The 26,905-nt window shown below is 39.0% G+C and overlaps 2 protein-coding genes across 5 annotated transcripts in view; one reads left to right on the top strand and one right to left on the bottom strand.

The window, feature by feature from the left end:
- CFAP99 (cilia and flagella associated protein 99) overlaps window positions 1-18,201 on the bottom strand; it is a 51,687-nt gene extending 33,486 nt beyond the window's left edge. Inside the window, exons 1-4 of the mRNA XM_032109864.1 lie at window positions 17,989-18,201; window positions 15,199-15,326; window positions 4,083-4,227; window positions 1,984-2,078 (exon numbers count right to left, since the gene is read on the bottom strand). Of these exons, the coding sequence (XP_031965755.1) occupies window positions 1,984-2,078; window positions 4,083-4,227; window positions 15,199-15,318 (360 nt within the window). The 5' untranslated portion in view covers window positions 15,319-15,326; window positions 17,989-18,201. The remainder of the gene's footprint in view (window positions 1-1,983; window positions 2,079-4,082; window positions 4,228-15,198; window positions 15,327-17,988) is intronic.
- Window positions 18,202-18,644: 443 nt separating this feature from the next.
- Window positions 18,645-26,905, top strand: part of ZFYVE28 (zinc finger FYVE-type containing 28) — a 151,050-nt gene continuing 142,789 nt past the window's right edge. For all 4 annotated transcript variants that reach the window (XM_032109053.1, XM_032109051.1, XM_032109050.1 and 1 more), the window contains exon 1: window positions 18,645-18,921. In XM_032109053.1, coding sequence (XP_031964944.1) covers window positions 18,883-18,921 — 39 coding nt within the window. In that variant the 5' untranslated portion in view covers window positions 18,645-18,882. The remainder of the gene's footprint in view (window positions 18,922-26,905) is intronic.

Here is a 26,905-nt window from a genome sequence, read left to right as displayed (position 1 = left end):
TTGAACGTTCTTCAGATGTAGAGAAACACTGTGACTTTGAGTTGAATGGATTCCATCATACAGGTCTTTATGAGAAAGGTCTTAAATCTCACACAGGCCAACCTCATTCACTTGAAGACTATTCATTTGAATGAGGTTCATCTGCATGATGAAGAAAATTCCACTCAGATTGTGATGTGCTAAATTTAATTTTAATTAAAGTAAATCTGTCCTAGGTAAATATATGTGAATATTTTGTCAGTGTCTTAACTAAACACAGACACAATAGTCATCAGGCAAAATCTAGAGGTCAACATCCTGATCCCAAATTTCTGATAACTTTTGTTGCTAGGGCTGCAGCTCTGCCTCCTGCTGTTTTATCTCTGTTGCTGGGGGGACAAAATGCTGCTTCTAAATCCTCTGCTGCAGGTACAATGATTTAATCTAGCATCACTTTGGAGACAAAGAAACTGTTCTAATGCAAGAGAAGAAAAACTAGGTGCCATGGTGCTGAGGATCTGGTAAGATACTTAAGCAAACCAAGTTACACCTGCTACAATGACAGCAGGTGCACACCATTGGAATATGCAGCACTTCCCTATCAGAAAAGAGTTATTCCAGATAAGGAAGGAGACATTATCTAAACCAGAACATCAGGGCACTGATGCTTAAGCCATATAATGCTAGATGAATAGAATCAACAAGAGATAACTGGCATGAAGTGGGAAAATTGTGTTGCTAGCTGAATGAGCTCAAGATGCATCCAATCCAGTAGCTCGTGTCTAAGATGTTTACCAAAGAAGGGGCTGGGAGAGCATTTTAGACAGAGTGATTTGTCTGTCTACCAGATTATGGTAATTCTTCCAGCCACTCCTCTGTTTTTTCCAACTGTTAATGAAAATACATAATTTTTGTCTCTGAATGGAATTAATAATAAGCATTCCATAGTAAGTCCATCTAAAACCAGACAACCTAACCTACTCTCTCCCTATATACTGCAAAGCAACTCTACTCATTAAAGAGGCACTGCCATCCACATGAACATTCAAAGTAATCACTACAAGGATAAACCTTAGTCTTTTGAGTATTAATTATTAAAATTTGCCTATCTTTAATTCCATCTTTGTTATTCAGTGTGTTTGGACTATTCTGTGAAACATCTGGATGATCAAAGGTTACAGATGCTGTGTCATCAGTGATTTAATTTTTAGCCCATTTTCCTGAGAAAACAGAGCTTATGAGAAGGTATTGCTGCTCAGTTTATCCCTCTGCTCCTCTTTTATAACATAGCTGTTAAGATAATTAGCACTTTCATTTTGAAAGAGAAGCAGAGGATATTTATATTTCTACAGTTATAATGAAAAATAGCAAACAAATAGTGGAGCAAACCCCAAATTCATTACTCCAGAAAAGGACAGGAAGGCAGAATTTTGTTGTCCCACTTTTTATTTGGCAGCAGTGGTTTGGTCAGTTGCATGCTGTACTGGGGCAATTGATACATACATAGCTCCAAGCCAGCCAGTGCTTTTAGGGAAGGAGAAAAAGTGATGGAAGCACAATAGGCTTGATAGTGAAAGTGGCAGTGGGTTATTCAGGGGGAAGAAGAACACTAAACAGCAGGAACTGCAAGTTTGAATAGATTCACTGCATATAGAAAAAAATCTGTCTAAAGTCAAAGAAAGACTGTGAGTAGAGGCAAGAGTGATTGTGCCATTTAGAGGGACAACTGTAAATGACAAACTATAAATTGTGTGATTATTCTAACTTTTCAAATTATATAAAATACATTTTAAATTGATCTTTGACTGAATATGAAAATCATGCTGTAAGTAAAGAAATTGAAGTGTTTTGTGGTAACAAAATACTAATTTAATTTCTGAATTTAAACAGAAAATAACACTCATTTCTTCATGTAAATTATTCTCAAAGTTGAGAAAACTCATCTGATTAATCACACACAATGAACAGATAATTATTTAAAAAAAAATTTTGTACTTTGGTTACCTTTTGCATTTTTGCAGTGTCCAAAGATTTCACAATTCTGCTGAAGTGCTGAAGACCAATCTCTTCTAGTTGAAAAGTAGCTAGATAACAGATAACTATCAAAAGATACATACATTTAAAATGCAGCAGGCAGTTCTAATAAACCTATACCCTATACTCAACATACTCTAGGATTTAGACTGTTACCTTAATTTTAAACAATTTTGATAGTGAATTTTTCAACATACTCTGCTATTAATGTTTTTGGAGAGGACAGCTCTTACTCTTCTGTTACAAATTCATTGTTTATCATACATAACAACATTAGAGATAACAAAAAATTTAAACATAAAATTTAATATTTCTAGTATTTATTTTGCTTTTTTTCCAAGTGACCATTTTGCCTAAAATGTTGTGACCTTTGTTTTTATTCTGAATTGGAATAAAATCAAGTTTTACATGCACCCTCTATGGCTAGTACACAGTTCAATGATCTTAGAGGATTTATGATTCTGTTCTATGATACAGGAAGAAGCACAGTCAGTACTGTGAAATTTTAGTAGACCTGTAGAGTTCATGGGCTCCTGTATCAGCTTTCATTTGTCCACACTCACTTTGATCAATCAAGCTTCACTTACAGTGCAGTGTTTTAGCTGTCACCAAACTGTAATGGTAAAATCAGTAAATTCTGACCAATGTGCTGCAGCCAACTCAGTGTATCTTTAGGCTTCAATCTGATGTGCTTTAGTACAGCAACGTATTTAAGCAGTCTTAGCAGAATATACATTTATCTCCTACAAGCTTTATTAAATTCAAATCTGCTCACACATAGCAACAGCCTTTATAAGCAGCTTTGATCATTTAAGTGTCATTGCAGCTTGGCAAAGGGAATCACAAGCAGCTTAAAACAATGTAAGCCAATGACCTTAGACTTTCAACTTGTTGATAAAGGAAAATTTTCTGTGCCTACCCTCTGCCTGTGATTAATGGAGGCTTTTGAGTGGACCAGTCCTGACAATCCAATTATAGCAACACTCAGCTTAAAGGTATAATTTATGTGCCCCAGACAATGAAAAACATGGCACTGGAGAAATGAAGACAATGAAGCATTACCATTCAAAATAAACTCAATACACTAATAATTTCATCCTTGACAGTTTAGGTTCCCTTTTGTTTGTTGTTTGATTTAGGCTTCTGTATTTTTTCAGATTGTGACAGAAGCAACCAGAATTGCCATAAAATGTAGTAGCTTTTAAAACACAAAATGTAGACATATTTATATTCGATAAGTTTCTTTGTATTTTTAACTGCTTTGAATTAAATTAACTTTTAAATATACCCACAAAGATTCAGAACTTATCTGACTTATAGAACCAGTGACAGGGTATTTGTGATTCCAACCTACTTAAGGACTTAATAAATTAACCTCAGCATGTGTATATTAAATAAATAGTGTAAAATATTTTTTAACTTAATTTTTCACATACTTCTCAATACTTGAAATAACTTTGGGAGTAGTAACTACCCTAATTAACTAGCTCATACTATCATATATAGTTACGTCATAACTGATTCTAACAAAGTAACTAATAAAATGAAAATAGCTGACTTCACTCCCGGAGACAGACAGAAGTCTACTTATGTCACTGTGATGGTCAGTAATGAAGAAACGCAGGTATGGATAGAGACAATTGTGTCTGCATACTGTGAGATGTGCTGAGGAACACAGCACACAGAGCTTTGCTACACAGTTTTGTATCTGAATGGCAGAGGTATTGGGTTGCATAGAGAATAAAAGGAAATCACTGAAGAACCTTTTTTAAACGGATAGTTAAGCTTCCAAGATGTTTCTTCCAGACATGGATGCTATTTTCCACCTGCGTTTTACCTGACTTTCTTAGGTAAAATTCCAGTTAACACCTGTAAGAGTTCAGACTAAATAACAATTTCAGGTTTTAGACTTCACATCATAAGGACATTGGAAAAAGTCCTGTACTTCACACTGCACTAGGCACAATGACAATGCTTCCAATGTAATATAATACCAAGACCTACACTAGTAAAATGATATTTTTTGAAGTTTTGTGGTAAACACATTTGGTATTGTAAAGACAACTTACCTAAATAGAGATTATGCTCAGAAATTGGGCAGTATCTCCCATCCTGAGCATAAAAAGCATTGACTACTACATCCAATATGGATTTATATTCTGTGCATCCTTCTAGTGTATCCAATACAAATTTTTCTTCTGTCACATTAAGAGTCTGTAGAGATACAAAATTAATAATGATTAATGTATTCTGGAAAGAAAATGTTAGTTGTGTACAAAAAGTACAATCATTTTGAAGTAACTGGAAAACATAAACAATGAACAGCAGTGCCTTTGGTAGGGCTGCTGCCCTTCTAATGCTATCAAATAAGGGCAGTCCTAGCAAACTAATGGCCCTTGTTAAGTAAAATGTAACTTTCTCCAATGTTAAATGTTCATTTTATCTGCTGACATATGCATTGAATTAAAAGACCTTGATGTGTGAATGTCAGCAGTTGATGCAAAGAAAATCTGAAGTCTCTGAGCTATGAGCAATGCTTCACTTAGTCAACAGTATGAGAGAGTTTCAGTAAGAGTTTGGTGTTCTCTCAGGAAACCTCTTTTTTGTCAGTGAAGTCTATGCTACTTAGGGAGACTAAACTGAGGGGAGAAGCCAGACTGAGACTATGCAAAAGACTCTTATCAGCTACTGAAACCTAACTTTGGAGAAGCTAAACCTGTGAGCGCCAGGATTCTTTTTAATGCACACTGGTTCTTATCCTGTTATGCTCCTGGTCACTTGTAATGTTCATGCAGTATCCCAAGAGAACAGGAGAGTCAGATGCTCACTGTGTGCCTTTTGGGTCCTATCCCATAATCCCTTTAAAAAGTCTGAATGTTCCTCAACTTTACAGACAGTTTCAAGCATAATAAATAACCTATGGAATATCTGCTACTATATGAGATAAACTCCTAGTATGAACCACCTTTAAACATTGCAATAAAATCTGAGGCCCAGAACAGTTTGTTATTACATGAATGAGATATGGCCAGCTGAGCTATGAGAAAATGACAAACAATAATGATCCTTCAATTTAAGGAGGTTAGACAAGAAGCCAAGAAAAAAGGCTAAGTGCATCTTCTGAAAACATGTAGTCCACATTTGATGTATGATCTCTCCCAGAGCTCTGAGGTGTGGGAACAACTGAACTGCAATAATATATCAGATGAGACGTTCACCTTGCCCAGTAGGCTGTCTTCTACCCTCTCGATTGCTTTGTTTCCCTAATGTGATTAATTTCTAGTTTATGGGTATTATTAGAGGCTGCTGAATGGAACTCTGTGAGTTTTCTGATGTGTGACAGTATACAGGGCTTTGAGATTGAGCAAATACAAGGCAAAACTTTAAAATTGCCATTCTAGTATTTAAATGTAAAAAATTATGCAGAAGAATTTGAAGTGTATTTTCTCAGGTTGTCATTCAGAGCAAGCATAAATTTTTTTCACTACTCCTGCTCAAAACCCAGGTTTCATTCCTTCTAATTTGTGCATTATCACCAGGAGAAATGAGGAAAAAGAATGAAAAAAATCTTAAAATATGCAAAAAAAAAAAAAAGAAAAAGGGAAATATGGACTCCATCTTGCTAAGCACTGAGGGTTTTTATGAGGCACAAAGTTAATTCCAAATATACCTTTTATAGATGAAGATTTATGGAAGTTCTTTCATAAAACTAACAAAGAAAATCCATAAATGTAAGCCCCCACTGAATGATTAAATATATCTATATCTCATATTTGATATGAGATCTCTAAGAATTCACCACAAAAGGCAAAAGCAAACCTAAATAACTGAATGGCAAGGTGAGAGAGGATGTCGTTCCAGTGAAAGCAGGATTGTGATGTTTTCAATCTAAAACAATTGCTCTCCTTGAGCAAATGGCATTGTTCACGGAGAAACTGCAGAACGTAGTAACTCTGGTAATAAACAGAAAGTCCATCGTAAAACTGGCCAAGCCTCTTGGAAATAAGCCTAACAAAAACTCTCTCAACTGTCTCTGCTAGAAAGCTAAAATTTCAGTTGTTTTCAAGATCTTTATTCGATTAGAATCTTTGCATTCATACTCTGTGTACTTTGATACAAAGTGCTATGGCAAACCTGTGCTTTTCAAATGTACTTTGGAGAGGTGACCAAAAGTAGATAAACAGGTGAAAACAGAACACCATTTTTATGCCGTAGTCTCTATTGTATAGCAGATGATTTGTGCCCAAATCATCTGCTATACAATAGAGACTACGGCATAAAAATGTAATTGCCTGCCTACATTTACTCTACTTTTACTGCTCTGAGTTAACAAGTCAGTGAAAAGTGTTAGGATGAACACAGAAGTTCTTGATCTTGCTTACACCTTGAGCAAGAATGTACATAACCACTCCATGGCCTTGAGACAAGCAACAGGGTGACAAGAAGTGCAGCCTGGGAACAGCTGTGCCTCACAACATCAGTACTGATTGGCAGTTCTGGGGACCACAGGCCAGAAGTCTTGTCATGAAACATAATCAGCCACAGAAGGTACTAATGTTCTGTTTCTACATGTACAAAACAAGAATAGTTGAGCAGCCTGCAGCTGTGTCACCACCTAAGGAAGTGATATCACTACTCAATCAACTAAACAAGACTGGGCAGGAGGAGCACTTGGATGGGAAATCCCACAGGTGAGCCAGTTGTTGTTTAAGCCCTGCAGATAATCTAGTGAATCAAACCCGAGCCAGTGCTTTTAAACAGTTAGGATACTCTCTGCATAGAAAGTGCACTGTGTCCTCTACAAATTTCATCAAGGATATTTACAGTTTATCAGTATATCTGAAATAATAAAGGTTTTGGAAAAGTAACATGTTGGATAGGTGTAATTTCTAGCACTAATTCCTAAATGCATTCTTTCTGTGGGGCTTTGTGCTGCGCTTCATGTCAGTGAGATGTATTTAAGAGTGGGTCAAGTGATCCTGAAATGTTACGGTATGACAGATTGTATGTTTATATCACCTTTTGTATGAGGTTTTCAAAACACTTTACTAGCATTTATTGTATTTAATGAGATTCCTTTTGGCTAATATAATTTTGTACATGCAAGAATTATGGCATGGAGCAAGTAAGAGATTTGCCCCAGGCAACACACTAATGCATTGGTACCAACAAGAATTAATAAACACTAATTTGTGAGCATTTATTCTGTCCATCAGAGCAACTTTTTACCTTTTCAAGTATACTTTAATCACATATTTCTCTGGAACAACTAGCAGTTAGCTAAGTTTGCAAGTACGTGTGAGCCCTTCAACATAAGGAAGGCCAGATTATTTTGGGTGAATGTAACACAGGTAGTGATCATCTTCTGTTACATTGAATATTAAAAATATCAGAAGACAAAACAGACCTTGAACAGATACAAATATCTAACAGTGTTCTCTCTATGGCATTGAATTTCAGCTTTTTCTGATTATTAAGTCTTTAAGTTGTAAAAAAAAATGATTCTGCCTGAATTAATCCTGAATGATCCCAGGGAAAAAAATGTGATTCTTGTCTAATTATGTGCTGATTGGTGTTACCTCCCCCTTTTGGGAAAACCCTAATACCTGTAGCCTGCTTCCATGGACAATTTTTCCTGCTCTCTGACTCACAGCTGTAGCTGGAAATCAGTCAAGTTTTCTCAAGGAAAGAAGAGACTCTGTAAGAAGGGCTTTGAACACAAACAACTTCCAACATGGGTTAGTACAAGAAATAGCATGAATTAAATGGAGAAATATCTGCAAAAGACAAGCTTTGCCACCGTGAGGGTATCGTAATAAGGTTGGTTACAGTGGGACCTGTTTGAAGGGGGCAGAGAGATCAAAAAAGGAGAGAAGGAAAAGCTCTTCTCTCTGGAGACAAAAAAGGAAAGCTGTATCAGCCATGCTCTGTTTGAGACTTCTCAGGCTAAGGATATAGTTTAGGTGAAACAAACATTTTAGAAAGAAGACAATATTTGATGAAAAGATAAAATAGCTTTCACCTCCTGAGAGAACTGTGCAATGGTGTGTAGTGAACTTGTCTTCTTCTAGGCAGAATGTGCACATTTTGAAGATACAGTCTGATTAGAGTGCTACAGATATCAGTGCTAGTCCTCTCCAAGGGTCTAATCAAAATGCTGTGAAAATGAAAGAAAATATTCCTACTGACGTCACCAGGGTTTGAATCAGTCACCAGAACCAGTCTTCTTTCTTTCTGAAGTCAGTGGGAAAAAACCCCTGGGATCTTTGGATATAAGTAGGAAAATATCCTCCTTCTACTATTCACAGTCTATGTCGCAGTCACAAGCTAGTGTTTTTCATCTTCAGCAGACAGTGCTGACCAATGCTGTACTAAGAGGTACAGTTAACATTATTTTCCCTTGTACTTAATATTAAATCCCAGAACACTACAGAAAACTCAGATTCCATCATTTCCTTAGAAAATCCTAATCTGCATTTATGTCAGTAACTAATAATACAAATTATACTTCTATAATTTAATAGGATTTTTGTTCACCAAAGCTATCATTCTTGCATTACATTGTCTTCACATTTAAAACTAAATCTATGACTTTTGACATTTGGGGATTTTACTCACAATTGAGTAAAATTAGTTGAGTGGGCATGTGTGAGACACAGCTGAACCAGCACAAATGAGAACTATGAAGAGTTGTGCCAAATCACACCATGTTCTTGTGAAATGGGAAGCTCATAAACAGGCTTATCTTGCTGTCAACATGAGAAGGATAAAGGAGAACAGTGAATTGGGGTGGCAGTTCTGGTTTTACAGAAATAAGCTTTTCTGTAGCTGGGATGTATGTAGGAAGGTCAATATGATGGGTCTGATCCTGCAACTCTAATTGAAGCAGATGATTCCACTGAAAATAAAGTGAGTTATTTGCATAGAGAAAGGCACAAACATTGCATGATAACTCCTGTGTTAAAATCTGTCTCTTGTTATCATAGCAAAAGCTTGATTCTAACAGTCAAAAGGAAGAACAATACTCAGGATGCTTCAGTTAGGTAAAAAACGTAATCTTTTTTCAAAATGAACAGATGCAGTCCATTTCTAGAAATGGTCTGATGAAATGATATCCTTATGTACAACATGCACTGGATGAAAGATCACTTTGGATATAGATAATTTTTGACAGATTTAAGTGAAGAATGCTTAATAAAAAGAAGGAGGTTTAGTACACAAGAATGAAGATATTATCTGGATGGCATCAGTCTGATAAAAGGAGTATTAAAAAGCATTTAGGAAGATAAACAAGGAGAAGTAATCTGGCCATTCAAATGAAGAACAACAGGAACAGATGTAAATTTGAATGTGGATATATAATAATTTAAAGATCTGAGACAGACTTAGGAATTATTTTAAGTTAATGTGTTATTCAGGATAATTAAAATTGAATTCTGTTTTAATAGCAACAAGTCACAATATTGAAGCAAAAAAATTTAACTGGACTTACTTGATTTTAGGTGGTTTGAGGGAATAATGATTCTTCGTGATTGAAGGTGAGGGCTTGTTTGTTGCAATTAGGAATCATCCATCATATGCTAATGAATCTATAGTTTTATTTATAGTTATTTATAGTTGTTATAGTGAAAAACAAGTCCAATATTATTTTATAAACATTGTAAATTACAGTAAAATAAACATGAAGACTGTAAAAACTAAATTACGACTCAAAGTGTAGTTTTCTTCCTGGAAGAAAATAAAGTCTGATCATTCACTGAGAACAATAAACAGAAATTCCTTTTATGATGTAAAGTTTACATGTAGCAGAAACAAAATGTATGGAGTTTAAGACCTCTAGACTGATATTGATCATAACATTCTAATTAGAGGAAACTGTGTTATTCATCTCCCATTATTCAATAATTAAAAATCCTTCTCTATTTCATCTTTCTCTAAAAACAAGAGGCTAATAATGAGTGAGTTTTCCTAACTCCACTTTTATACAGAAGTATAAACTAGGAGTTGGAAGACAGGAACTGAGATTGGAACATGTCTTTCTTGCTTCCTGAGTGGCCTTGTAGAGATCATGCTCTCTCTTGACACCTTGGTTTTAAACACTGACAACTACCTGGCATTCAGCAGTTTGTTTATACATTTCCACCACACCAAAAAAACATTCTACCTTTATACACACAGTGGTTCAGACAGACCTGAACTACTGTCACAGTAATAGTTTACCTTTCTTTAACATCACTTTCTTTTCCTTTAGCACTAATTTTCTGATCACCTATTTGTATATTGAAACACTGAGTGGTTGCAAACTGCAACAAGTGAAAAATGTATCCCAATGGTTATTTGATGTGGTATCTGCTTTATCTACCTCAATTACAAAAATGCAGGGAAAGATGGGTGCTTTTTCAAAGCAGCACACAGGGATTAGAAGTGCAGCCATAGCTGCTGTAAATGGGCTGTGTAAAGCTAAATCCCACATACAGCTAGGAGAAACCATACCTCTGGAGAGCAGTATCTAATGCCATCATTTCCTACAAATAAAGATGGCAGACTACTTATCTCATGTACACCAAGGTACGTACAGGGTAATGCGTCTGACTTTGGGCAGTTCCTCTGGAATATACTCAGAAGCAGACTGTGCAGCCAAATGTTTTTCAAGGGGATTTCTGTCTAAAAGCTTGAAACAAGATTTCGTACACTGAGAGAATATGCTCAGGTCGAACACTGATATTTGAATAAAATTATAAAGATGCATTAAGAAGTTAAAATAATAATCAAGAGATTGATTCTGCTTCTGCTGAAGTTACTGGATAACCTCCCATGTTATCTGAGAGGAACAAATTGAGAGCAGCTCACTTGGTGTCATACATGTAACTGATTTTTGACAGGAAGTTGTCAAATTTTCAGGTTTTTACCTAACAATTTGGAAATATTAAGTAGTTTCTAACCAAATGCAGGAAAAGAGCTTGGGATGTATTTTCAAAGTGGCATACAGAGGTCAGCAGTCACAGCAGAGGTCAACAAATTTTGGCTTCTGGTTTTCTTAAGAAAATCCATGCACATTTTGCCAAATGAAAAATAGCCATTTGCATGTATTTTGTGTGAATTTGAACTGTAGCAGTAAGCTGCATTCTGTTTGCCCTTGCCATGCCCAGCCCAGGGCAAGCAGAGCTTTCACTACAATACGGGGTGAGCCTGGGACAAGCCATGCTGGGTCAGTCTGGGAGCTCGAACTGATACAAGAGAGCCTGTCTCACCTTTTCTTCTCTGTGGCATCTGCCTCTTGTAGGCTTCAGTTTGAAGAGAGAGAGAGATTTCTCATTTGATTTAGGTACAGTAGAGATTGGAACTGAATGTGCAAGAACTTTGAGGTGAGCAGAACGAGACCAAAGAGGTGAGTGGGACTTGCTGCACAGTGACAATAGTAATGGAATCAACCACTTGAAGAGATGGAACTGGGACAGGTTAAATAAAGAGACCCGGGCAAGTAAATTTGAGGGCAAGAAAAAGGACAGAGATAGAAAGATGAGCATAGAACAGAACTCAGTTTATCTTTCTTTGCCATCCATCCAATATTTGGCTACCAGAGTATTCCAAACCTCTACTGTACAGCCATTGTGTACTCTCAACATAAAAAAAATTCTACACAGCCTTTATGAAATACCAAAATATACTATTTCACATAATCATGTATTTTGACTGTTGTTTTAATTATTTACGTAACCTTATGAGCATCTAGAAATTAAAAATAAAATCTTGCTGAAGATTGACTATGCTCTGAACTATGTCATTTTTGCAGTAGCACAGTGAAACAAAAAAAAACCTGTCAGATTTTGACCAGAATATTCAACAATGACTGATTGTATACTTAGTAAAAGATCTAATATGGAAATCTATGAATTCCTTCTCACCATCATTTGCAAAGCAAGTATATTTTCAACCTGATGGCTTCAACCCGATTTATTTCATGCTTCTTTCTTTTTTTTATACATTCATATTGCAAAGCCCTTCATTTTAAAATGAAATTGTTTGCCCACTTCCACTTCTTTTCCTATGCCTCGGTTCACCAGCTATTTTTACTGCTTTAATTTGCAAGGATTCCCACAAGAATGGTCTTATGCCACTCATAAACGGCTGACAGGGATATTTGGATCAAGAGAGATTGCACCTTCCAGACTCCCTCCCACAGGACTGCATCCAACTTCCTTTCATAACATATTCCCATTTATCATGTACACAAATAAGAACCCTTTATAAACTTCAGTCTAGGATGCTGGCCTCTCTCTGTGACACTTCCTTGTCGTTGTTGTCAGTTTAATTTCAATAATGCAAAGACAAAACTTCAGCACTCTCATGCTACTTCTTTCCTCAATTATTGGTTCTATTGCCACCCTGCCTGTCTGTCAAGCCCATAACTCCAGAGGTCATTTTTCATGCAGATTACTCTCCAGGATAACATCACCAGTTTATGTGCACATTTTCACTCCTTTTGAACAAAATGTTTCAAATAGTATTTTGCTATCACTTCATAGCTAAAAAATCTAAGGTAGTGTCTCAGAATTTTATACTTTATTGAAGTAAGTGTCTCTTTTGTGGGTTTAACTAATCCCATTTTAGTAAATCAACCATCTGGAATGCTACTGTTGAGTTCATCCTGCTAGTCCATTGATTTGACCCACTTACTCCACCTACCATCTCACAGTTGATTCTAGCACATAAAACTGAAGCTGCCTGTCAAGATGCTTCATAACTCAGTTCCATTCTGCCTTTAGTTTCTTACTCTTTACTGATGCCTTCCCTATTTCTGATCAGCCAAGGAAGCCCATCGTCTCATTTCCTTTATTAGATTTCCAAAGAAGTAATTTTGTTTAATTTCAATCAGTTCCTACATATATTGCTCTTAAAATCTACTTTATTCTGACAGAGGTTTTGCTCTGCAAAGTGTCTTTGGCTCCTTGCAGTTCAGGTGACCATGTGTGGCTGTCAGAGGTACTTATTTTGAGGATGTGGCACTTGACAAGACTGGCATCACAGTGGCTCCTGCAGCCCTACTGGGGTGCTGAACTCTCTTGAACATGTTTTGGAATGACTTGTATGTACTGTATTTTTATTTTGAGGGAAATAATATAGCCCAAAATTGTTGGTTTCACCAGGAACATCCCCAGTCAGGTGAACAATAGGCTAAGGAGGATATTTTATGGACGTCATCAACAAGTTATGAAAGAACTAAACAAGACACCTCAGATATCACATTAGAAGACATAAAGACTCTAAACTATCCAAATACAATAAAGATATACATTAGGAATTGAACAGACAGTGTTAACAATGACTGGAATCTGACTGAACTTTAAGGGGATGGAAAACTATTAACCAATTAAAAGAGTTTCATAGAACAGAAGATTGTAATATGTGATATACTGCATACCTAAGTCAGAACATAAATAAATATAGAGCTGTGTCTTGTAATGACTTAGATTTGGTCTCTTAGAATCTGACTCTCCTGATTTTTCCCTGGTCAGTAGACAACATGAGGTTTGCTATTTGTCGTGTTGCTGTCATGAGACAAACAGGCATGAATCTAGTCTGTGATTTAGAGCCAGGGTGTTAATCAGGATACAAACTGAAGAAGTTTCTGCATGGGTTAGTTAATATTGGCTAATTGGTAAGTGACCACGCCTGGAAATCATGTGTACAAAAATGCTGCAATATTTTTAGGATCATATGCCTCTTATGAAACAGAAAAGAAAGAAGTTCATTTTTCATGATGAATTTTAATCACCCATTGGGTACTGAAAAAACCTGAATTTTATATAAACATAGATCATACTTTTTTACTTTCTTTGATAAATCCTATGTAGTAAGTGACCTGAAATTAGCCCAGAGAAAGATTTTGGCCTTGTCTTTGGCCTCAGCTATCCTTCCTGTCCTTCCCCTTCTGAAACGGTTTATTATGAAACTTCAGATTCATATTTCTCTAATGGAGTTACTGCTTCTTTTTTCTTTGTATCACCTTTCCTGGGCTGAGAAGAACAATGATCTGAAGACTCATTTTAATAGGTATTTATTTTGGCAGCAGTGGTAGCTGAATTTACCTGCTCTCTGCCCAGTGAAAAATGATTATTTTGAAACTAGATCAGTCCCTCTATGTAATTCAGGATATGAATACACAAAGAGTTATGCCAGTACTACAAGGCAGGAGGGCAGGGATGGAAAATAGGGGTCTGAGTGGCAACTGTTTCAGAAGGCAAGCACCCAGGGAATGGGTGTGGAGCCACTGCTCAGGCCCTGGCTTTCATATCACACCTCCACAGTGTGAAAAAGAACGATTTTATATTCTTGTAGTCATTTGTATTTATGCAAAATCAATACAAAAGACTATCTAACTGGAATAGCAGTGGTTTATACCTTATTGTCAGAGCTGGAAATGAGCACTGGAGCTACATGGCAGTGTGGAATCAGGCCTCCAACAATGCCATTTGATAACACATGGCACACAATAGCAATCTAAACAATATTACTGTCTTCCCTTAGTGATTTGCTAAAGCTGATTCAATGCACTAGCTGCCTCAGCACAAGTCAGGGTGACACTGAGGACAAAGAGATGGGAAGAGATGACAGACTACGGTCAGGAAAGGATGGGAACTGCTTCAGCCAGAACAGATACAAAATGGCAAATCACGGTCTGGTTACTTGCATTATTAAATTAGAATCCCGTAGCTGATTTATTGTCACTGTCCTATGCCCCTGTTCTGGTGGTCACTTATGTCCTTAATGCAAGAATACCTGACCCTGTGACTCAGCTTCTGAACTGCATTTGTACATACAAATGGGTGGTGCTGCCACCATTGGAAGGAAGAAAGGAATAAGAAACTACAAAACAGCTTAGTCAGAAGTGGGACAGAAGTTTTCCCTATCACTACCTGATCCATTTTAGAAGGTTGTTGCTTTCCTTTTTTTTTTTTTTTTTTTATTGTTGCTATCCAAGCAGTTTCTCAACCCCTCTGATCTTTACTGCCTTGTTTTCTGGTGATAACCTTAAGAAATTTGGACTTTACTCATGAACGAAAAATGTTACTGTAAGAGTAATCAATGAAAGGTAAAACAACATGTTAGAAAATAGATACCATTACATTTAAAATCACATAATAGCAAAGTAAACTGTGTAAGATGAACTGAAACTTAATATACCTGCAACATCATAGCTGATTCATTCAAGAAATCCTCCATGCTCTGATTTTCAGGGTTAAACTTGTTAAGCTGTTGCACTATTAGTGCAATAAGTTCTCTATGGCTGACCATCTTCACCATGGAGAATCCTATAAATATAGAAAATCATTACTTTTTCATGCCTCCTTCAGTTGTGGCATAATGCATGGTGATAAGCTTATATAGAAGTTACACTGCAGTAATGTAGAAGAGAACATTTAGGTCAGGCTTTCAAGATCACAGTCAGAACAGCTGACAGGAGAAATGAAAACACAGTACAAACATAAAAAAAATAGAAGACATAATTACATATTGTAAATATCTAAAAATACCTTAAGGATAAATGGTTACTGCACCAGGTTATTTGACAAAATATAATTAAAGATAATACAGAGAAAAACATGGATTTTTGCCTGTGTGCATACAGGTCCTATTTAACACACTGCCCTTCCCAGTGAAATGCAACAGAAAGCAAAATTTTAGTCTTAAATCTCATCACATGTTGCTGTCAACAGCCTGTTTTTCAAAAGCAACAAAAGAATAGGAACAGAGAGGAATTATAAGGAAGCAGTGACTGTTGGTCAGCAGGCTGGGCCGTGATCACAGCACTTCAGTGGGCTGGGCCACTGCCAAGGTTTCTGGAGGCACAGCAGTTGAATACTTGTTATGTTTGATGCTTTGCTTATGAAATGACTGGATTTTGTCCATCTCAAATGATGTCTTACCCATATGTCTGAGAATGTGTAGGACTGGTTACCTCGATTTTAATGTTCAGATGACAAGAACTATAATACATTTGTTCCTATACGTGCACATGTTGTTGTGTATGAAAGACCAATGACAGCAATTATCAGGCCTAAAAGTCATTAATCTGGTTTACCAGTGGGAAAAAAATGAGCACAAAAGTAACTTTCCATGGTGAAAATAAAAATGTATTTTTGAAAATAGTTCTTGTATTTTAAATATCATCGTATTTTGATGTCAGAAAAGAATCTTTGATCAAGATGATTCATTCCCACTGTGGTAAACATAATTCATTTCTTGCTTTAAAATATTATCATAACATTTCCAGACACAATGGTATTGTACCCTGCCTTTCAGCACTATCTTACTCAATAATAATTGCCTAAATAGCACTTTTCATTACTAATCTCAAGGCACTGAAAAAAAGAGTTTGTCAGTGATTATGTTCAATTTAGCCTTTTAGGTACCTGTTATGATCAAGAAAAAATGTCCAAATAAAAAAAAAAAAGGTTCAGCAAAACAGGGTTGGATCATGACAAGGGATGACGAACACAGAAAGAGGAACTACTGTGCAGGGGAATCACTGTTACTCTGCTCCTTTGAGAATCATTTGTTTCTCAAGTAAGAACTTGCCAAGGTTCTTACAAGGGATTTTGGATGAACCAGAGAGAAATATCTCTGTACTTCAAGCTGAATCATAATTCAGGCTCCAACACCTCTACCAGTAACAAATGCTTTTTCTTCTGGCATAGCAGTAAGAAATTTGAGCTCTCATGCTCTGATATTCACCCCTCCCCACAAATAACAATAATTAAACCCAAAAACTGGAATGTGAAAACTAAGATGTATAGTAATGCCTTCAGATCTCTGGACACACACAGGTTCTTAACAGAAAGAACCCCACTTCTAATTAAAGAAGCTGCTATTATTATTGCCAATGTTTTAAAACATACACATCAGGAATAAAATGTTTTTGGTATGTTATGCACCTAATTTCCACACAGTTGGTTAGAAAAATACTCTAATTACTATGTACAAAACCGATACAAATTTATACTGTGTATAAAATGGTAGAAATTTTCTTCCATTATCAGCTGTAGATTTCAGTTAAAGGAGGTGAGAACCTGACTTAACCTTATTTTAGAGTGGAGCCCGGAGATATTTTGAAAGCAATTACATAGGATAAGATTGGCCACAGTTGTAGGCATTGGTTTCAATGACCTGAAAGGTTCTTTCAGGTTTTACATCTGCTCCTATGTTCCTGGCCTAGAAAGACTGAGATTGAATTTCCTCTGATGAAAGGTGTCATAATTAAAAACAGCTGAACTAAACCTCCCTTCAAAATTCAGACAGATCAGATGGAAAATGTTCACTTTGAGGATCCTAATTTTAATTTTCATATATTTCAATGTTTTGCATACCTACTGCAACTGTTTTCCTTAACATAACATGGTATTTTTTATCTATTATCTTGTATAACTTTACAATTAAATACATATTGTACAAAACCTTCTGCAAATACGTTTTGTTATATTTATGAGGTGGGCTAGCAAATGGACACCAAGGCTGGCTACTTGCCCAGAATTTCAGGGAGCAAAGCCCAGCAACCCTGTTCACAGTGTAACACACGCCCCTTGATCTTTTCTATTGTACTTATAAAGACCTAATAAATATGAACACTGAAAGAGGGTAGATTTAGATTAGATATTAGGGAGAAATTCTTCCCCGTGAGGGTGGTGAGGCACTGGCACAGGATGGCCAGAGAATTTGTGGATGCCCCATCCCTGACAGTGTTCGAGGCCAGGTTGGATGGGGCTCTGAGCACCCTGGTTTAGTGGAAGGTGTCCCTGCCCATGGCAGGGGGTTGGAAATAGATGAACTTTAAGGTTCCTTTCAACCCAAACCATTCTGTGATTCTGTGGTTATATGAAAATAAAGGAGCGAAGGAGTCACGAGCCTGGCCAGGGCACCCGCCACTTTCACACATCGCGAATTGCACCCGGCTTTCTTTCCGGAGGTGTCACGTACGGCCACATCTGCTTTGCACCGCCGCTCCGGTTCCTGTCCCTGGCTGTTCCCGGCGCTCCCGAGCCCGCTCCCAGTTGCCCCCTCCGGGCGCGTGCCGTCCGTATCCCGGCGCGGTCTCTCCTGCCGGACGGACCCCGCGCGCGCCGTTGCCAAAGGGCGCGGGGGCTGCTGGGAGCTGTAGTCCTTTCGCGAGCCCTCCTCAGTGTAGCGAAACGGCGCGACTGGGTGCGCGGAACTACACGATCAGGGAAACAAGATGGCGGCGGTTGTTTGCCGCCGTTGCCAAGGAACTCGTTCCGAGCTTCCCCGGTGTTTCCGCTCACGGGCAGCCTGCGGTGGGTGACCCGCCGGTTGCCGGGGAGCGGCAGCGCTGGCGGGCGCAGGCAGGGCCTGCGATCCCAGAGCGGACGCGCGCAGAGCGCCCTGCGAGAAAACTACAACTCCCGGCATCCACTGCAACAAGGCGGTCGCCGGGGCGTGGCCTGCGCGATACGCAGTTTCCCCGCCCCCTTCGCGTGTTACGCAAATGAGCAGCCGGGTGGGCGGGGCTACGGCGAGGGCCCGCCCCGGACCGCCACCCGATTGGGTGGGGAGGGGAGGGCGCGGGGGAGGTGTCGCGCACGCGCGCTGGGGTGGCGCTGCTGCCGGCCGCGCAATGTTTTGGGGGCGGTCGGGGCGGCGCGGAGCGCGCGGAGCCGCCGGACGGTCCCTGCGCTGACGGGAGCGCCCGGCGGCCGCTCCGCGGAAGGAGGCGGCGGCGGAGCGGGAGGAGAACACAACCCAGAGAAGCCTCCCGGCGAGGGGCAGGGGTCGCTCCTGTCCTCTGAGCGGCGCGGGTGAGGAGCCGGCAGCCCCCGTGGCAGCGGCGGCAGCGGTGTGTCAGCGGCCGCGGTGATGATGAACAGGTTCAGAAAGTGGCTGTACAAACCCAAGGCAAGTTGCGAGGAGCTGCCGCTGCCCGGCACCGCTCCCCGGGGTCACCCTCACCCCGCGGATGGAAGTCGGGACGGAGGTCCCGGCGGATCCCGGCGCGCAGCCGCGGGTCGCTCCGCGCCGGTCCCGCGGCCGGGAGGTGCCGTGTGGGGCGAGCGGAGCCCGCGGGCGCTCGCGCGGCCCCCGGCGGCGCGGTCGGAGCGGGGCTGCGGGAGCGGCTCCGGCGGCGCGGAGCGCGTCGCCCGCTGCGGCGGGGGATGACAAAGCAGAGCGGGAGCCGCGGGGCTGCTCCGACCCGGGGGAGCGCGGCCCGGGGCGGGCTCGGGGCTCTACCCGGCACCGCGGAGCCCGCGGAGAGGCGGCGGAGCTGGCGGCTGTGCCCAGCCCGTGCCCGGGCAGCGCTCCTGAGTGCGCTGCGGGCTGCGCGGAGCCCGGACCTGGGGAGATGTTCGGGCGCTCCCTTTGAGCTGTTAACGCTGTGTGTGCACCTAGGAACTTTATAAGTTAGGAGGTTTGTTGGAAGGTGCTCTGTACGTATGAATCTTGTGCCCTTCTCGCTTTGAAATTCTTGGAAGGAATCCAAGAATCGCGGTTTGCTTTGCAATGAAATTATCATCCTCTGGCACGAGTTAAGTAACAACTGTCTGGAGAGTGATCTTGTCTCGCATGTGATGTTGGGATTTTAAATCAAGGACATTACTGGTTTTGAACATCTACAGCATCTTTTTCTTGTCCAGACATCGCATCAGTCAGTATAGTTATTCCCTTTCTGAAGTATTTGATTTGATTTTGGTTCCTGTTGGTCACTATCACCCATTTTTTCCTATGCTTTACTATCAGTAATAGTGTTGAGTCTCAGTTTGTAAACCTTCCATGTACTCAGTTCTTTTGGCTGAATTATGGCCAGTGTGTTGCAGTTAAAAAAAAAAAAAAAAGCCGAGGTGATGCTGCAAAATAAAAGCTCATATTATGCTGGCTTTATGGATTTTACACATAGTCATAACACTTGAGTACTTCTGAAGAACAGGTACTTGTCAGATATGGCTGCTAATAGCTGCAAGGGAGATAATGTAGAGATTTAGTAACTGAAAATACAGTAACAAGCTAGAGGTAACTTTCATGAAATGTTATTTGTATATGTTTTATGCAAGGGAAAAACTAAGAGAAGAAGAGTTAATGAACAAAAAGAAATACTGGTAATCTTAAATGCAAAAGAAATCATTGTGAATATAGCTTTTGTCACTGTTTTTTTAACCTAAATTCATTAGATGTCACATTGTTTTCTTTCTAATGGAGATTTAATCTTTTTGTGATAAAATTTTTTTTTAATATAATATCTCTTTGTTGTATGGTGTGTATTTGGCATTCAGGGGCTGTATCAAATAAAGTATACTTAAAGTTTAGTGGGACTTCTCTGTGCTGGAGGAACTTTTCAAGCCTGTCGCATGACACTGGACCTCATAAATCAGGAACACCTATTGCTGTTAGTTTAAAACCAGTACCACTGCATTGTGTTGTATATTTATACCTTCTTTGCCTACAGTTTTTCTTAGTTTCAGTAGCTTACAATATCATTTTTGTTCTGGTATTCAGAATGGGTTGCTGGTGAATTGTAAGAGCTTCAGAAAAAGGCATTTTTCCTGGTGTGCCTGTTGAATGGGTGTGGATCGTGTCATTCAATACACAAAAGTTTAAATAGCACTTCTTTTATAGAAGGTGAGACAGAGGATCTCACATACAGGGACAGTACCTTTCCTGGTTGTACTACTTGCTTTCCTATTGCAAGGAATTTGCAAGGATTCCTTCCCATATGGTCAATGGGTTCCAGGGTCTGTTTTGAATATAATGCATTTTGAAGATGACTTTCCTGAATATTTATTCTGGTAGGGGTTCTCAGTACTCAGGACTTATGTTACTTACTTAAAACCCTCTGCATTTTATCAGTTAGGTTTTGCTACTCCCAGTGATGGGGAATGCTGCTTCTGAAGTATTCTGGGTCCTACTGCCATATAACAGGACTTCTGCATGGCAGCAGATTTTGATACCACTGGATGGTTGGCCTAGAGCTTTGGTGGCCATTTAGAGGTACTTTTGAAGGTGAGGGGTGGGATGACATCAGAGTGCAGCAAATTCACAGTACAGCCTGCTCAGAAACCTGAATATATGGTTTAGCTTAATCCTAGGGGAGCTATTTCATAATTCATCCCTGAAAAAACACAGCCCCAAAATATGTAAATTAATTCAGTTTAATCTTTTAAAATGGTGGAGACAAGGAAATTGAATAGAACAGAGTGCATAACAAGGTGGAATCACAAAACTCTTAGGATAATCATCAATTACTGCAAGATGCAGGGCCTGCATCGATGTGAGGATATTTACTTGGTAACTGCTGCATCTGTTTGAACATACCAAGAATGGGAGAGAAAATGTGGGTGTAGGAAGTGGAAAGTCTTGACTAATGTTGCGAGCATGTCACGAGAACAGCACGGCTTCCCTAGATCCTTGTTCAGTCAGTGTTCTTCCTGCCAGCTCTGTTCCTCAGGTATGCTGATATGCCAGATTTTAATGAACCGGATCAAATACCAGTGGTAGAGGTAACCAGAGAATGAAATAAATAGCAGTGATGTGATCTGTAGAGCTGGTAGGAGGCAGACTTTTAACTGATGTATTGGAGACAGAGCAGAGACAAGATTTTGTTTCCAGCCTTCTGTGCCACATCGATTGTTGTTTAATTTTTAAAATGTTGTCTGTAATATGTATTTTGCTTTTGGGGACTGTGGAGTCAATGCATTTTTAAGTGTTTGGAGGGAAGCTGGTGTTTGCTTTTGAACACTTTCGCAGAGGGGTGATTTGAAGCAGTAGTGTTGTTGAATTGCAGCACATTGACCTCCTCAGGACACTGCAGGCTTGCCAGGCACTGCCACCTTCCTGAGACAAAAGAATGATCTCTTCTAAATCAATATACTTACCTGTTAACACAGGCAATGTTCCTTGCCACTTCAGGGAATTTCTTGTCTTGTACCGTCTGCTGCTGGAGCATTCCACAGGTGTCCGGTCAGAATCTGCTCCCAGGCAGATCTGAGCGTCCAGCAAAAATACGGAACTGGACTGGTTTTGCAGTGTTTTGAAATGCATTTGATATCCAAAGAATTCAGGATAATTTCGGTGAATGCTGCTGCTTATATCTGGAGACTAGCTTGAAAAATGCGTGGGTAACTAGCTCACAGGGGTACCAGCTTTAAATTGAGCACATGTTTATTGGTATTTTGAAAGAGCTGTTTTGTGTATGATGGGGAAAAAAAAGTCTGTCTCTAACCACAACTTGAGGAGTATGTTTTTAATCTGTTTATCATAGCAGACTGAAACACCTTCAGTCTGTGTTTATTTTTCATATTTTTATTTTAAAAAATATTGCTGGTTTTGTGTTTATATCTCTGATGTTTTTTTCTTGCTCCTAGTTTCTTTGACATAGTAAATATGAACTTCTTGCAGTTAAGGTTGAAGAATTTTTTATGTTCTTGTAATTCAGTCAAAATTCATAGTCTTTGGTAGTAAAGGTATTGCTTTGTGAATGCCTTGCCACAGTTAAAGGATGCTCACAAAGTATGCATAAAGTCTGGAGGTTTTGTAGATGTGCTTTTTAACACCCCTCTCCTCTAAGACTGACTGAAGTGCAGCTGTACCCTTAGTGCCTGTTTTATTTAAAAGGCTGTTTAACTCTCATGGGGATGTGAAGGTGGATTTACGGAAATGGCCCCAACTTGTAGCTGGGAGTGAACGCTTACTGACAAGTGGATGCTCAGCGCAGCTCTCTCACACCCTTCAGAGGCTGTGCATCTTCTCTCCCTGGAGTGCTTGAGATGCTGAGAATTGTAGTTACTTTCTTCTTGTGTGTTTGTTCTGAAATACTGTTCATTGGTTCTTAAATCTGGTAATTATTTTCTGCAGCTGGATTAGCAGATACATCTTCAAGATGTTCTTTTTGCCTGTTAATGTGTGTGTCTGCAGTGGTGCTCTGTGATCAGAAATAGCATTTAGGGATAAGTGGAATGGCAGGTACTTGGAGAAGACTTGTTTCTGTGTTTGTGCTTAGTGCCTTTTTCTTTTTAAAGGATCTTTTTAGCTATATTTCTATGAAAGTAAGCCAAAGGTAGTAATAACTGTTGCTAATAATAGTTGTTACAGGACTGTAACAGCAGATAGGTATGTTAATTTAAAAATGGCTTAATAGATAGTAAAAGGGTATCTTGGAACAAGATTTCAAGCAAGTAAGATGAAGAGAGTATGCCTAGCAAATGTAGAGCAATCACCTAAAGTAGAAAAGTGAGAGCCAGTGGCAAAACTCAAAAATAGCCAAATAACCTCTAGGAGGTTCTGTATTACTTTGCAAAAGGAGAAGTGTTAAAAAAAAAAAAAAAAGAAGGAGAAAAAAAAAAGTCCTAGGTGAATGTCGAACATCAAAAACTTCACATAGAGTAATCTTTCTCAGCAGGGTTGTCGGGGTTGCTTAGTGGCAGAGCTGACTCCAAAAAGTAAAAGATGGGAAATACAATAGGAAATAGCTGATTTGGTTTTTTAACAGTAAGAGAAGAAACATGTTTGCAGGATTTTTTTGTAGGAAAAGATTTTAAGTAGGAAAAAGGGATTTAAAATACGAATAGAAGTTTGTTAGAAGAATGGAAGGTAGTAAAAAAGTACACAGTCAGCCGTGCTTAACATAGTGCAAAAAGTATTTTTAAAATTGGGCTGGTAGAATGAGATGCAGTAAGAGAGAGAATTATTTTAAGAAGTAGATAGAAATGGTCAGAGATGAAACAGGACAAAGCTGCTGGAATAGCCAAGCAACTACTGATACTAGTTTTCTGGAAGTGAATGGAAAAGGTAGGATGATCTACCAGTGATAGATGGAAAGCAGATAGCATCTTATTTTAGCTATGATTTCCGAATCTTAAAAGTGAAAGGTTTACTGTTCACAGAATAGAATTAGAGTGAGTTTATTCTTGGGGAAAAATGTCTTACAATGAAGAGTGAAAGAAGAGGTAAATGCTATTTATAACTTATTTTTGTTTGACTGGTGCCATACAGTATTCAAAGCCTTTGGGCACAGCAGTTTGTGAACAAAATTTATTATTTAATGCAATATTTATATTAGCAACTAATGACTTTCCAAGACAGAAGATTGAGGAGTTTTTCTTACTTGAGAAAACAGCTGTTACTAGGTTTTTGAAAAGTCACTGTTTTAATGATCAGCTCTTTCATCTCACTTATCTGCGTAATTATTCTTGTTGTCCCTCTCTGATCAGAGGCTGCAGCTATTTAACTTCATTAATCAGTGTTATTGATAACAATCCTGAGGAAGGCAACTTACAAATCGTCATGCATTATTCAGAGTTTTGCATACTGAATTGCTTCATTTTAGAAGCACCATCTAGTGGTTTGAACACAAGTGTGGGAGCTAATAATTCTTTGCTGATGTATTGTAGCACTGCAGCTAAATCAGGACAATTACCTGCAGTCATATTGTTTCTTAGCCTTGGTTTACCTGTGGCTGAAAAAGGGAAGGAGGTCACTGTTGCAATTAAGATAATTGCTTGGTTGTTTGTAATTACTCTGATGTCAAATGTATTTGTACCTTGTGAAATTATTTTTTGATGTGGATTGCTGTGAACAGAGTCATGGTATATCAGATCAAAGGTCTATCTAGCCTGGTGTGATATCTGGTAGTTTTCTCTTTCTCTGTCCTGTAAGATGCCTAGGGACAAAGATGAGATGAACAGAAAGTGATATTTCCTCTGGGCTCTTTTTAAAAATTTGATAGTCTGCAGCATAGGAGTTTGTTGAGCTATAGATCGTGCTCTTATAATTCAAAAGCTCATGAAGTTGTTTCTTTTAAATGACTAATAATTTTTCAATTAATTTATACTTCTGGTCTCCATAATGACTACTAGCTTGTCAGTGCTTATAGCTGAGTTTGATTCCAGTTGAGGTAAGCATTTTCCTTAGAAACTTTTTCAAACAGCCAGTGATGTGACCTAATGTGTCCCTTGTCCTGCAGACTTATCTTCTGATCTTTCTCATGAAAACCTGATTTGGGTGTTTAGATTCTGTTGCTCTCCTCCCACAATGTCATGGTACTTAACAGAATTTTAAAAAAATTACTCCTTAGAAGTCACAGCATTCCTAGGTTATTTTAGAGGTATGACAAAAAACTCCCACTAAGAATATCCTCAGGACCACCGAAGAATATTTTCTTACTGAACTAAGTGAAAAGTAAACAGTGGAAATGCTGTTGATGTGCTTCATTTAACTGCTTTAATAGTTATGATGATCTACTTTCCTGACAGTTACACTGGCAACATTGACTTAAATTAATTCAGTAAAACTATTTTTAAATAATGGTGTTAAAAATAAATTAATTGAAGGCTGTGCATGTTTATTTGGCCCACATTTGAAGGCTGACCCACCTTCATAGTGCATGTGAAAGAGCAAGTTTCTCCAGCTTGGTTGTTTTACTGAAGGATCCTAAATAGAGTCTGTCTTACCTGTTCTCAGCTGAGTCTTTGTTTTCGTCTTGAAAGTACACAATATTCCGACTATTTATTGTATCTCAAGTGACAGGCTGGGATCACAGGTGTAATGGCCCCTGCTTGCATTCAGGAAGAGAACTGCTGCATTCCATGCGAGCTGAGCCTCTTGCATCCTATAAACTTGAGCTGCCCCTAAGTCAGCTAAAGCAAAGCACTTAGCCTGTGTCTGGTGGACAGCTCAGTGTAATAGGATACGGTTTTCCTTTGAGGCAGTGTCAGCTGCCTGCTACTTGAAAACAGGTGAGTGACAAAAGTTGTAAGGCATTTTCTAGAGGTCTGGTTTTAGGATATAGCAAAGAGTGAGGTTTTTTGAGAGATAAAATGTTTGGACAACTTAAATATAAAGCATTCCTGGCTCAGTATACCTTGCTGGTGTGACTGGAAGGTCTTGCTCTTATTTATTTTGATGTTGTGGATCAGACTTACTACATCCTGTATGTGTTTCTGTTCTACCCTGCAGGCTGTAGGATTTTCTGGCTTGTCACTTCAGTAATCAGTGGCTTTTTTGCCTCACTACTCAGGCCTCTAGACTGACAATTCCTCTTGACCTTTCTGATCCCATAGATTGTGCTTCTTCCTGTGGTCCCTCTACATCCACGACCCTCTCCTTCCTTACTGTTACTGCTTTTGATCCTGTTTAAGAATAAGATGCCCTGAAAAGCTGCTCAACAGGAACTGAATTGTGCTTCTACTTTGCTCAGTCTTGGTAGGCCATAAGCTTGTTTTTCTTCTCTTGTAGGGTCTTTACTCATACTTGATAGTCATTCAGAATGAATAATGTAAGAGTGGGCATCACATCACTACTGGGTACACTATTCTGGGTGAATGAATGAAAGGGAAGTAAATGGGGGAAAAGGAACTGGAGGAGACAGGCGAAGAAGATGGGGTTGAAGAAGAGACTTGGCATAGAAATGTAAGAAAAATAGTTTGAGAGGAAAAAGGGAGGATGATTCTTCTACTCTTTCAAAATGGTGCTCTTTATTTTGAAATGGAACACAGGTTAATTTAAATTAGGGTGATGTTTATGCTGGAATGTGTTAATTCCTGTCATCAAGTAGCACTTTGATCTCTGAGAATTATAGGTGGCTGAAGCTAAACTAACCGGATGCTCAGGGTGTTCTGCATTTCTGCTTTGCATTCTTCTAATTCTCACCTTCCTTTGTAGCCTTTTAATGTAGGAAACATTTCCTGACATTCTGAAGTTCATCAGATGTTCAAAAATGCAGTTTTTTCAGGTTATTGTTTCCTTCCAGGAAAGGAGCTGAGCTTGAAGGGGGTCGTGCATGTTTGTCTATAAATGGCTTTCAGATGTTTGTTATCTAATAAACTTCTTTATGAACTGTATGGGCTCTCATAGTAATGTCTCTTTGTCTAATTCTCCTCCTGTAAGCAGCAAT

Source organism: Corvus moneduloides, chromosome 5 (genome assembly GCF_009650955.1).
Source record: "Corvus moneduloides isolate bCorMon1 chromosome 5, bCorMon1.pri, whole genome shotgun sequence".
NCBI classification, from domain to species: domain Eukaryota; kingdom Metazoa; phylum Chordata; class Aves; order Passeriformes; family Corvidae; genus Corvus; species Corvus moneduloides.
This window is presented reverse-complemented; position numbering and strand designations above follow the sequence as displayed.